The sequence below is a fragment of the Hemiscyllium ocellatum genome, chromosome 23 (assembly GCF_020745735.1).
Source record: "Hemiscyllium ocellatum isolate sHemOce1 chromosome 23, sHemOce1.pat.X.cur, whole genome shotgun sequence".
NCBI lineage: Eukaryota > Metazoa > Chordata > Chondrichthyes > Orectolobiformes > Hemiscylliidae > Hemiscyllium > Hemiscyllium ocellatum.
The window spans coordinates 42,966,355-42,978,887 of record NC_083423.1 but is presented as its reverse complement, the minus strand read 5'-3'; the positions used below and the strand labels follow the sequence as shown (position 1 = coordinate 42,978,887).

Here is a 12,533-nt window from a genome sequence, read left to right as displayed (position 1 = left end):
ATGAACCTGCACTCCAAGGCTTTTTGTTCAGCAAAACGCTCTCAGACCTTACCATTAAGTGTATAGTGTCATTGATCTAGAAATGTTAACTCAGCTTTTCTCTCCATAGAACGTGCTAGACCAGCCTAGTCTCTACAGTTATTTCTTGGTTTAAACCAGATCAAACCGTAGCCAAACCAGCTTCTGCAGGATTACAGTGATGACCTAGATGTGCCCAAGAACAATATAATGATCAAGAGCAGGAGTTTGGACAAGGAAATTATCCAAAACTTAATCAGAATGTACTACCAAAATCTTGTCTTGTTGCCCTGGCTTAGATCAACCAACACTGGAGACCAGGGCTTAAAAGATGTTTTCAGTTTGCATGGCTCACTGATAAGTTTATTGCAATCACTGGAACAACCTCAGTGCCATAGAAAATAAATATTGATGCAACTTAAACCCAAACTGAATTGGACTTAATTCAAACACACTGAACAGATTATGGTAGGTGGTAAAAGCACCGGGTTCTCCATTTCTGCAGGATGAAATGATCCACTGAAGTTGTGATAATCTTTTAAGCATTCTGGACCATTTAAGATTCAGCGCCAGACATTTCAAATCACAATGAATAACTGACATTGTCTAAGGATAATGTAATAATTTGAAAGCAACGAAAACATAATTTCTAAGAAGTAAGGGTATGAATACTCTAATCTTCGAGACTTTTTACAATCCTGGAGGGTGAACATGGACAGATTTGGAAACCGATGCAAGATGCTCTCCTTTTTCTCTGGGATATCACAAAGACAGAGAAGCACATACCAATAAAGGCACTGCCCATTAAAAACAACAGTACACGGGAAACAAGATTCACTTTCATGTTAAAACAACTTTCTCCTCCACAAAAGAATCAGGCAAATTGAATCCACTAAATAAACTCAAAATTGATATTAGAATAAGATATGAACAGACAAATAGTTATGAGGTTTATTATTGTGATTTTTAACTGGAATAACAAAAAATTTAAGTTAGTCAGATGATTTTTAAGCCAGAAATTGACCAGATTCTATTAGTGCCCTTAAAAGTCTGAGTAAGTTTATTTTTAATGTCATTGCCACATTTAAATCTGATTTTGGATTTGAGACCATCGGGGAAGTACCCTAATCGATAACTTTCATTGCCCAAAATCACAAGAAAATGATGGCAGAATCAAAAAGCTTTCTACAACTTCAATCTCAATATTCTCATCATTGGCCTTCCACCTTTATACTTGTAGTTGTCGAATCTGCTTTAAAAGTTTCAATTTCTCTATGCTCTTCACAGTGGCGTTCCACTTCCTCAAACTACACTGCACCCAGCACTTTACTGCTCACATCATAAATCCACATTAATACTTATTCTCTCTTTCACATCCACCAATCCCCAAATGTTATTAAATTGATCAACGATGTGGAATTTGAGCTGCACTCAAACAGGTGGTGGTGAGCTGCTGTCTTGAACTGCTGCAATCATCTAGCTCAGGTATACCAACAGTACCATTAGGAAGGCAATTCCAGGAGACTAGTCCACCAATAATGAAGGAATAGTGCAACTCCACATGGAACACGGATGGGAATTTGCATTTGGGGAAGCCCCTATGCACCTGGTTCCCCTGCTTTCACGTGAGGGGGTCATGGATTTTAAAAGATGTCAATGGAGCCTTGGCAGGATCTTGTACATAATATGCAGCGCTGTCACAGTGTATTAATGGCGGAGGGAATGCATATTGATGGTGCTGGTTGTGGTGTCAGTGAGGTGCTATGTCCTAGATAATGTTCTTGAGTGATGTTGGAGCTGCACTCAACCAGGCAAATCACACTCCTGATTTATGATTTGTAGACTATGGCTTTGGGAAGTAAGGAGGACAAGTTACACACTGAAGAATTCACAGCTTCTGAACAGGTTTTTCAAGTCACAGTATTTATACAATTGCTTCAATCCAACTTCTAATCAGTGGTAGAGACACTGGATGACAAGGCATGGTGGTCAGGTTCTTTTTGTTGGAGATGGTCATCCCTTGACACTTGTGCGGTATAGGTTTACTTGCCTGTCATCGTACAAGTCTGAATGTTGTCCAGGTTTCGCTACATAAGCTTACACCTCAACACAGCTCTCTTATCTACCTGCAGTCAAAAGTCTTAAAAATATCCTTCTGGGCGAAGTTTTCATTCTAGTGATAAAGCCCATGGTTATAAATGAGGGATTTCAGTATATAAAGTTCTAAGCTATAAATTCTGACGTCAGGAGGATTTTCATTTATAACAAAAAACAAAAACTCAGTGAAGTGCTGCTGTGCTCCTGGGATGGCAATTTTCAGATTGTAGATAATCCATTCAAATTAGGCAATTGAGCCAACCCAACTTTTGAAATGACTGTACAACAAATAAACTGCTCATTAAATTTGGTGATTACAATCTAAGATGTTCAATTTGTAAAAACAGAATCTGAAAACTGCCCATCAGCATTGTTCTCTTCAAGGCATATCAATAACCTTTGCAAGACTAAATTCTGGACAGCTAACATCAGGGTAATCTGTGATTTGCAAAACCTCAGCACTTTTTAAACAAAAAAAACCTTAAGCAGTAAAAACTTTTAAAAATATATTTAATGTGAATAATCGTGATTTGGTATTTGGGAGGTTTTACCTTGCGAATAAAAGTCAGCATCCACATTATACTTCAAACTGTCCTTTGGTTTCCTCTCTAGAAATTAAGAGGGCAGGCAAACACCCCACACAGTCTTGTGTGTCAATTTTATTTTTAAATATACCCACCTGCTATTCAATACATATAAATCACATATTCATGTTTCCATTTTCTTATAGGTGCCACAAAATAATCTTTCTGCTCTAGTCTTCTCCACATGTCCAGGAGAATTTCAAAGTCTCTCTTCAGAAACCATTAGCTTTAAGGTAACAATATATTGATACGCTTTTCCAAATTGGGAACCTAGAAAAAGTCACTTTCCAATGTATTTTTAAAATAACGCTGTTGGATAAAATTTAGATTTTATGTTAACATTTTTCCCTGATTTTTTTCTACGAATTTTCCAAGACTAATTTATCCACGAGATTCTTACACAAGAAAATAATAAATGAGTAAATAAAACTGAAGAAATACATTCCAAGCAGCATTAATACAAGTGCTAGCAAACGAGTGGGTAAAAAATCTAAATTACATCATGCACTGTAAACAAAATAGCATGCCACCTGTGAAGTTAAAAGTTGTACAGTTACCTTGCAAAGCATTTCCAAGTAAAGCTTCGAGTTCTGGATTAAATTCAGCCTTCTCTTTTAACATGTGGAATAACAGCTGGTTTTGAGTAGAACTGTTTATTTCTATTTGCTTCACTCGGCCTTCTAAAACCTTAATTTGAGACTCCTTCTGAGCAGCTTGGAGACCCTAAGACCCATCAGAAAGATCACTATTTATGATGTGTTTCAAAAATGCAGAGTATTGCAGTTAAAGTAGAAATATCAGATTACTCATGGTTTTATTAAAAAGGGTGCCAAGTTGCCAATACCTATACCTCACCCTTGCTCAAATTTAATCAAAGTAATCGTCAGGTTCAATTCTGTGTTCGCTTCACACATCGCTCTCCAGATATACATCAACAAGATCTAATTGTTACTGTCTTTTTTACACAAACCGCACAGTACAATCCTGATTAATATGAAATCTTATTTTGTAATTCCTACCGATGTTCATATTAATTCTTTGAATAATACAGAAAGTAGCTGAAACATATGCTCCATTAATTAAAAATTATATTGCATTTGTTTCCTACTTATAAAATTCCCACAACTCCAAAATATTCTAGTAATCCAGCCTTCAAAATAATTAGAACCAATAAACAACTTTCAATCATAGATCCATTTAAAAACTCCATGAAGTCTAATATCACTTATCATCCTATTTTTATCAACCGTGCCAAAATGACGTGCTTAATCTGGAGAATTCACAGCCTAAAGCAGTATCTACAAATCGAACCTCACCCGAGTGATCGAAGCTTGAAATTAACCGTTAAGTTCAGATAACAAACAAAACAGATTCAACTCTAAGAGATCAAAAACTAAAGATCTGCAGATCACATAAAACATACATTAAGTTATGAAAGTCACATTTAAAACAATATTGCATTACTAAGTAAAAATTTTAGTAATAAATCATTGTGTGTTTATTAAAGAAATCTGGATGGTCATTTGGTTCTGAGTCGAAATTAGGTAAGATATACGATTGAGCACATTCCAGAACTGGCTAAAGCTATTAAATTTAACGTCATGATCCGTGGAGTAATGGGACTCAAAGGACAGCGCACTCCTCCAGCCTGCGCCATGACACCCATCAGTGGCTACCCTCCAGCAGATGATGTTCAGTAGTCATTGACCACAATCTGTATATATCAAAGAGTTTTGCTCATAAACTTACCTTATTAATAACCATGGTTAAAAAATGATCCAACATGTAACGAGCTTCTGTCAAAGAGCAGGAAGTGATTATTGCTGAAACATCCACTGTACCCCCCTCCTCCTGGAAATGACAAGAAGAAATGAAAAATAAATCTCAAATTCCAGAGTAGTAGATTTGTGTTGAACATTTCTATAAAACCATAGCTCTTTAATGTTGACATTTTTATTTAAAGAACTTACATGGCTTGCTGTTCCATTTAATTTAATTGCAAACTTAGGGAAGGAATACCAGATTTTGATGCAGCAATGTTGTGGATCGACCAACAACATATGCACTATAGCAGTTCAAAGCAACAGTTTCACTACCTCAAGGGCAATTTGGAATGGATAATAATTGCTGGGTGACAACCACATCCCATTAGCAAATTTTCAAAAAAGCCACTTTCCCCTAATTCAACAAATGGTTGGAGTAGGAAGACGAGAAACAGAAAAACTTGACACCTACAAGAGATATCAGGAAAGATGGAGAGGATGGCAAGGGGAAGAGGTTAAAAACAAGTGTGTGGGAATATTAGTCATGATGCTTATTTTCAAATATTTAGGCAGCAGTTAAAAAAAATAGAAAATGCTGGGAATACTCAGCAGATCTGACAACAAAAGAAGAAAATGAGGGTGTTAAGGTTTTTCTTTGAATCTTTGTTAGTTGTTTCTCGACATGCTGAGAGATCCCCATATTTTCTGTTCACGTCAGATTTCATCAAAACAAAGAAAATAGTAATGAGTAGGCCATGTAGCCCTTTGAGCCTGGTCTACCACTGAATACAATTATAATTGATCATGCTTTTGCTCCAAACCCTTTGATCACTTTCGTCCTCAGAACCAAAAGCTCCTTCTTGAAGACATTGTGTTTTGGCCTCAACCACGTTCCATTACAGAATTTCACAAGCTCACTACTCTGGATAAAGAGATTTCTCCTCATCTCGGTCCTTCATGGCTTAATCTCTATTCAAAAAGTTTGTGCGAAGATTTGTAGCTCGGGTGCTTGTTGTAGTGGTTCTGTTCGCCGAGCTGGAAGTTTTTGTTGCAAACGTTTCGTCCCCTGGCTAGGAGACATCATCAGTGCTCTGGAGCCTCCTGCGAAGCGCTTCTTTGATGTTTCTTCCGGCATTTATAGTGGTCTGTCCTTGCCGCTTCCGGGTGTCAGTTTCAGCTGTCCGCTGTAGTGGTTGGTATATTGGGTCCAGGTCGATGTGTTTGTTGATGGAGTTTGTGGATGAATGCCATGCCTCTAGGAATTCCCTGGCTGTTCCCTGTCTGGCTTGCCCTATGATAGTAGTGTTTTCCCAGTCGAATTCATGTTGCTTGTTGTCCGAGTGTGTGGCTACTAGGGATAGCTGGTCGTGTCGTTTCGTGGCTAGTTGGTGTTCATGTATGCGGATTGTTAGCTGTATTCCTGTTTGTCCTATATAGTGTTTTGTGCAGTCCTTGCATGGTATTTTATAAACTACATTAGTTTTGCTCATGTTGGGTATTGGCTCCTTTGTTCTAGTAAATTGTTGTCTGAGCGTGGCTGTTGGTTTGTGTGCCGTTATGAGTCCTAGGGGTCGCAGTAGTCTGGCTGTCAGTTCTGAAACGCTCCTGATGTATGGTAGTGTGGCTAGTCCTTTTGGTTGTGGCATGTCCTCGTTCCGTGGTCTACCTCTTAGGCATCTGTTGATAAAGTTGCGCGGGTATCCGTTTTTGGCGAATACCTTGTATAGGTGTTCCTCTTTCTCTTTTCACAGTTCTGGTGTACTGCAGTGTGTTGTAGCTCTTTTGAATAGTGTCCTGATGCAGCTTCGTTTGTGTGTGTTGGGGTGATTACTTTCATAGTTTAGGACTTGGTCTGTGTGTGTTGTTTTCCTGCGCAACCTTGTGGTGAATTCTCCGTTCGGTGTTCTCCATCAACAAACACATCGACCTGGACCCAATATACCAACCACTACAGCGGACAGCTGAAACTGACACCCGGAAGCGGCAAGGACAGACCACTATAAATGCCGGAAGAAACATCAAAGAAGCGCTTCGCAGGAGGCTCCAGAGCACTGATGATGTCTCCTAGCCAGGGGACGAAACGTTTGCAACAAAAACTTCCAGCTCGGCGAACAGAACCATTAATCTCTATTGTTAGACAGTGATCCCTGTTTCTGTTATTGTATTTATCTAACTAGTCCTGTTTGCATTTCACAGATTTAAGATTTCTACCCACCACTCATTCTTCTGAACGCCACTGAATTTACATAGAACATAGAAAAGTACAGCACAGAACAGGCCCTTTGGCTCACGATGTTGTGCCGAGGTTTAATCCTAATGTAAAATATAATAACCGCTGCACCCCACAACTCACTGCTATCCATGTGCATGTTCAGTAGTCACTTAAATGTCCCCAGTGACTCTGCTTCCACCACCACAGTTGACAATGCATACCATGCATTCACAACTCTCTGCGTAAAGAACCTACCTCTGACGTCTCCTTTGTAACTTCCTCCTACTATCTTCAAACTGTGACTCCTCGTACCAGTCAATCTTGCCCTGGAGAAAAGTCTCTGGCTACTGACTCTATCCATTCCTTTCAATATCTTGTACACCTAGATCAGGTCTCCTCTCTTTCTCCTTCTCTCCAGAGAGAAAAGTCTGAGCTTATTCAACCTTTCTTCACAAGGCAAGCCCTCCAGTCTAGGCAGCATACTGGTAAACCTTCTTTGTACCCTCTCCAATGCCTCTGTACCTTTCCTATAGTAGGGGGACCTGAACTGGACACAATATTCCAAGTGTGGTCTCACCAGGTACTTGTTGAGCTGTAGCAAAACCTCGTGGCTCTTAAACTCGATCCCCCTGTTAATGAAAATCAAAACACCATATGCTTTCTTAACAACCCGATCCACTTGGGTGGCAACTTTGAGGGATGTACTTGAACACCAAGATCCCTCTGTTCCCCCACACTGCCAAGAATCTGGTCTGTAATCCTATATTCAGCATTCGAGTTTGACCTTCCAAAATGCATCACTTCGCTTTTATCCAGATTGAACTCCATCTGCCATTTCTCAGCCCAGCTCTGCATCCTGTCTATGTTGCACTGAAGCAGCCCTCTATAATATTGACGACACCTCCAACTTTTGTGTCATCTGCAAATTTACTAACCCACCCCTCAACCTCCTCATCCAAGTCATTTATAAAAACGACAAAGAGCAGAGGTCCAAGAACAGAGCCCTGCAGGACCCCACTCAACACTGACCTCCAGGCAGAATATTTTCCATCTACTACCACTCTCTGCCTTTTGTCAGCCAGCCAAATCTTCCTGTATCCCATACTTCCTGACTTTATGAATGAGCCTACCATGGGGAACCTTATCAAATGCCTTGCTGAAGTCCACATACATCACATCCATTGCTCAACCGGTCTTGATACCTCCTCAAAGAAACTCAAGATTTGTGAGGCATGACCTGCCCCGCACAAAGCCATGCTGAACTGCCTTTAATCACACTATGCTTTGCCAAATCATCATAAATCCTATCCCTCAGAATTATTTTCAAAACTTTGCTGACCACAGACACAAGACTGACTGGTCTGTAATTGCCAGAGATTTCCCTATTACCCTTCTTGAAAAGAGGAACAACATTTGCCTCCTTCCAATCCTCCAGTACGACTCTTTGGAGAGTGGGGAGGCAAATATCCTCGCCAGCGGCTTAGCAACCTCCTTTCTTGCTTCCCAGAGCAACCTGGGATAAATCTGGGGACTTATCAATCTTAATGTTTTCCAAAATTTCCAGCACATCAACTTCATCAATCTTGGTCTGGTTAAGACTGTATCCCAGCTCCTCAAAGTTTTCATTCACAACAAGGTCCCTTTCCTTAGTGAAAAACCAAAGCAAAAAAAAACTCATTTAGAGCTTCCCCATCTGCTCAGACTCCACCCACAAGTTCCCTCTGCTATTCCTGATTGGCCCTACATTCTCCCTGATCGGCCCTACATTCTCCCCGATCATTCTCCAATACCTCACGTACAAGTAAAATGCCTTTGGGTTCTCCCTAATCCTTCTTGCCAAGCCTTTTTTGTGCCCCCTTCGGGCTCTCCTCAGTCCACTTCTGAGCTCCTTTCTAGCAAGCCTGTAATCCTCTAAAGCTGTGCTAGATCCTTGCTTCCTCCACCTGATGTAAACTGCCTTCTTCCTTTTGACGAGAAGCTCCTCGAGTTTAATGATGATTAAAGATGGATGAAATTTGAGCAATAAATGGTCTAAGGTAAAGATATATCATTCATTGTTGGTGATGCAAGTAGACAATATACTTGAAAGTCAAAAGGTTAGAAAAATCAGTTCCAGATCAAAATGAACGTAAAGACCGTGAACTCTGATCCTCCCGGAGATGATAAGACAATGATGAGTTGATGAGGAGAAAAATGAAATGATATTGCCAGACAGGTTCCAGAGCTTGCAGCACTTCAAGTCTATGGTTTATTGAACATTGAAGGGACATTGAACAAATAAACTCTCAGTACATACAGAGAAAGATTTAAGAGCATCTTTCCAATAGATTGTTTTATCAGAGATTCATACATTTTTCTTCAGCCATTCACAAATTGAAAGGTAGAGCTGATATAATTCGCCTAAGTGTGAAATATGACTGACTTAATGTCTGCAATGCATGTAAAGGGTAGTACATAGCTGCAAGAGGCGGGAAAGAATATTAGATATTTGGGGGATGCTGTAAGTAATGGGGGTTATGTTAGGGAAGGAATCCAGTACAATGCAGTGCAGTGATTTTATGTTTCTAACAGAGTTGGTAAGAGATTAATTGATCAGCGGGTGATCCCTTTGCAACGTATTGGAGAAGGTACATTTCAAAAGGATGGTATAGTCAATCAAAAGACTGCAGAAAAGTTTAAGATAAAGAGTTCAATAATGCATTACATATGATCACATGAGTCTATGCTTGGAATGATTATATTTCAGATAGGGCAGAACTCAAATTAATGATGAAGAAAGATAGATGGATTAACTTCTAGGCTTCACGGAGACCAGAATCAGGCAAACAGACAAATACTAGTACCACTAGCCTCTTCACTAATTCCCTAGCTCCATCTTGTCACTGACCATTTTCACAGATAGGACTACTTGCCTGCACATGGCAAGTCACTGAAACAGGCTTAACAAGCTCTGAATGAGCGATCAGAACTGAAAAGGTACAAAGTTATCGAAAGCCAATTTTTAAAAGTTATCCCCTCATGCTTTAACAAGAATGTCAAGCTGATCAACTAACAATCTCAGTAACTCTGCCTTGCTCCAAATGTCAATGCTCCAAGTCTAATTTTAAGGAAGAGCATGCAAGAACAGTGTCAATAGTGTTCTCAGAACATTATAATTAGACTTTATTTCAGACACTCGAAATAGCTATGGGGATCTTTGATGAAAGATGTGACAGATGGAAAAGAGGATTTCTATTATCTATATGTTAACATGATAAAGTTAGAAATTTAAACAATCCAAACACACTGTATACCAAGATGTTTGGTGAATTTCATTTTCAAACATATGACAATGAAATAATTATAACATTAACTTGCCTTTGCTTCCTCCATCTGCATGATATTGGCCTGGCATTCTGAAATGCTGTCATTAATATAATCAATATTTGCACCCAAAGACTCAGTTTCTTCATTAATACTTTGAATTGCTTTGTCATCTATACACTCTTGGACAAACTTCTCTCTCCGTTTATTCAATTTGTCACGTCTTTTGGTCAGATCTTCACGTTGCTGTAATAAAAAGAGTAAACTTATTAACAACTTGTTTATTATTTTTCATCTCTCAAGTAGCATGTAAATCTGATCAATTTCAATGCATGACCTTGCTGGTTCTGAATGTGTTTGAACAATGCCACAACACTTGAAAACATCTTTCCAATAGATTGTTTTATCAGAGGTTCATACATTTTTCTTCAGCCATTCACAAATTGAAAATCAACATATAAAGAAAAGTATTCATTCCTCTCACTGACAGATTCTAATCTTCAGTCTTTCCACAAAAATTGAGATTAACTGTGTGCAAACCCTGGCTTCACAATTTTTGGTCTAAAAACAAGACAAATGGAAAAGTAAGAACAACTACTGTTCAGCAAGGAAAAAAAAAGTCAAAGTACAACTGAAACCATTCAGGAAAATATTAATTAAACAAGATAGGACACTGGGATGGTTGCCAAACAAAACATTCAAGGCAACATGTGAAGTATTCTTGGTACACAGAGTGGTGGGGAAGGGGATAATGGTGTGCTGGGTTAAGAAAATTCAAGATTGAATGCATTGGCACAGCTGTGGTACAGCTAAAACTAATATCAAGTTTTGTGTTCTTTTTGCTTCAATGTTATCAATGTCACATTTTCAGTGCCTATATACAGTTAAACAAACCAGTTGCACCATTTGCAGGTTCAAACCAGGTAATTATTCAACTTGAAAATGCAAAACTGCTCAACCAACCTCAAAATGTCTATATAAATATAAATTAAAAGTAGTTGCAAGATTGTCAAGCTTGTTACAATTCAACACAGCCTTCCAAGTACCTCTACAATCCAGACAGAGGACAGGAACTGGCACATAGTAACTGCACCAAGTGGAAGTTCTTCTCCAAGTTGCACATTTTAATTTGGAACTATGTCTCCATTCATTCACATTCATATGATCAAAATTCTGGCACTGGCTTCAAAACAGATTTAGTGGTTCATGGGGAGAGCAACCACCTTCTCAATGGCAATTGGAGTTGGGAACCAAAATGTTGCCAGTGAGTCTCATATCCAATGAACAAATTTGAAAACAAAAAACAAATTAGTGTCAGAATAGACAAAATTTGTTTCAACTTTAGAGATTTGACGTTTTGCGAAGACACTTTTTACCAGCTCCATTCAAATGGCAATCAACAACACTTAACCCAAGAGTGATATCTAAAAGCAACATAGTTCATTATTAATAAAGAATAAGCATATGATCAAATCATGAGATTTATAGAGTCTTAGAGCTGGTCAGCATGGAAATAGACCCTCAAGTCCAGCTCGTTTATGCTGACCATGTATCCTAAATTAATCTGGTCTCATTTGCAGCATTTGGCCCATCTCCCTCAAATCTTTCTATTCATACGTCCACCCAGATGCCTTTTAAATGTTGCAAATATACCTGCCTCCACCACTTCCTCTGACAGCTCATTCCATACATGCACCACCTTCCCCTCTCACATTAAACCTATGTCCTTTAGTTTTGGACTCCCCTTGGAGGAAAAGACCTTGGCCATTCACCCTATCCATATCCTGTATGATTTTAGTACCTCTTTAAAGGTCACCCCTCTGCCTCCAGGGAGAATAGCCCCAGCTTCTTCAATCACTCCCTTTAGCTCAAGCATCCTTGTAAAGCTTTTCTGAATTGTTTCAAGTTTCACAACATCTTTACTATAACAAGGAGAGCTGAACTGAATGCAGTACTCCAAAAGTGGCCTAACCAATGCATTGTACAGTCACAACATGACCTCCTGACTCCTATATTCAATGTACTGACCAATAAAGACAAGCATACAAAATGCCTTCTAAATTATCCTGTGTAATTGCGACTATGCTTTCAAAGAACTATGAACCTGCACTCCAAGGTCTCTATGTTCAGCAACACTCCCCAGGACCTTACCATTAAGTACATACGTCCTGCCCTGATTTGCCTTTCCAAAATGCAGCATCATACATTTATCTAAATTAAACTCCATCTACCACTATTCGACCCACCGGCCCATCTGATCAATGTCCCGTTGCAATCCAAGGTAACCTTCTTCACTGTCCACTTTACCTCCAATTTTGGTGTCATTTGCTAACTTACTAACCACACCTCCTATGTTCACATCTGAACCACTTATACAAATGACAAAAAGCAGTGGACCCAACACCGATCCTTGTGACACACCACTGGTCACAGGCCTCTAGTCCAAAAAGCAACCCTCCACCAACACCACCCTCTGTCTCCTACCTTCGAGCCAGTTCAGTATCCAATGGCTCGTTCTCCCTGTATTCCATATAAAGACAATGTCAAAGCAATGAA

General features: G+C 39.2%; 1 protein-coding gene across 3 annotated transcripts in view; it reads right to left on the bottom strand.

The window, feature by feature from the left end:
• The window catches only part of kif21a (kinesin family member 21A), a 148,984-nt gene that overhangs the window by 41,713 nt on the left and 94,738 nt on the right, over positions 1-12,533 (bottom strand). For all 3 annotated transcript variants that reach the window (XM_060842947.1, XM_060842945.1, XM_060842946.1), the window contains exons 20-22: positions 10,032-10,223; positions 4,449-4,550; positions 3,257-3,422 (exon numbers count right to left, since the gene is read on the bottom strand). In XM_060842947.1, the coding sequence (XP_060698930.1) occupies positions 3,257-3,422; positions 4,449-4,550; positions 10,032-10,223 (460 nt within the window). The remainder of the gene's footprint in view (positions 1-3,256; positions 3,423-4,448; positions 4,551-10,031; positions 10,224-12,533) is intronic.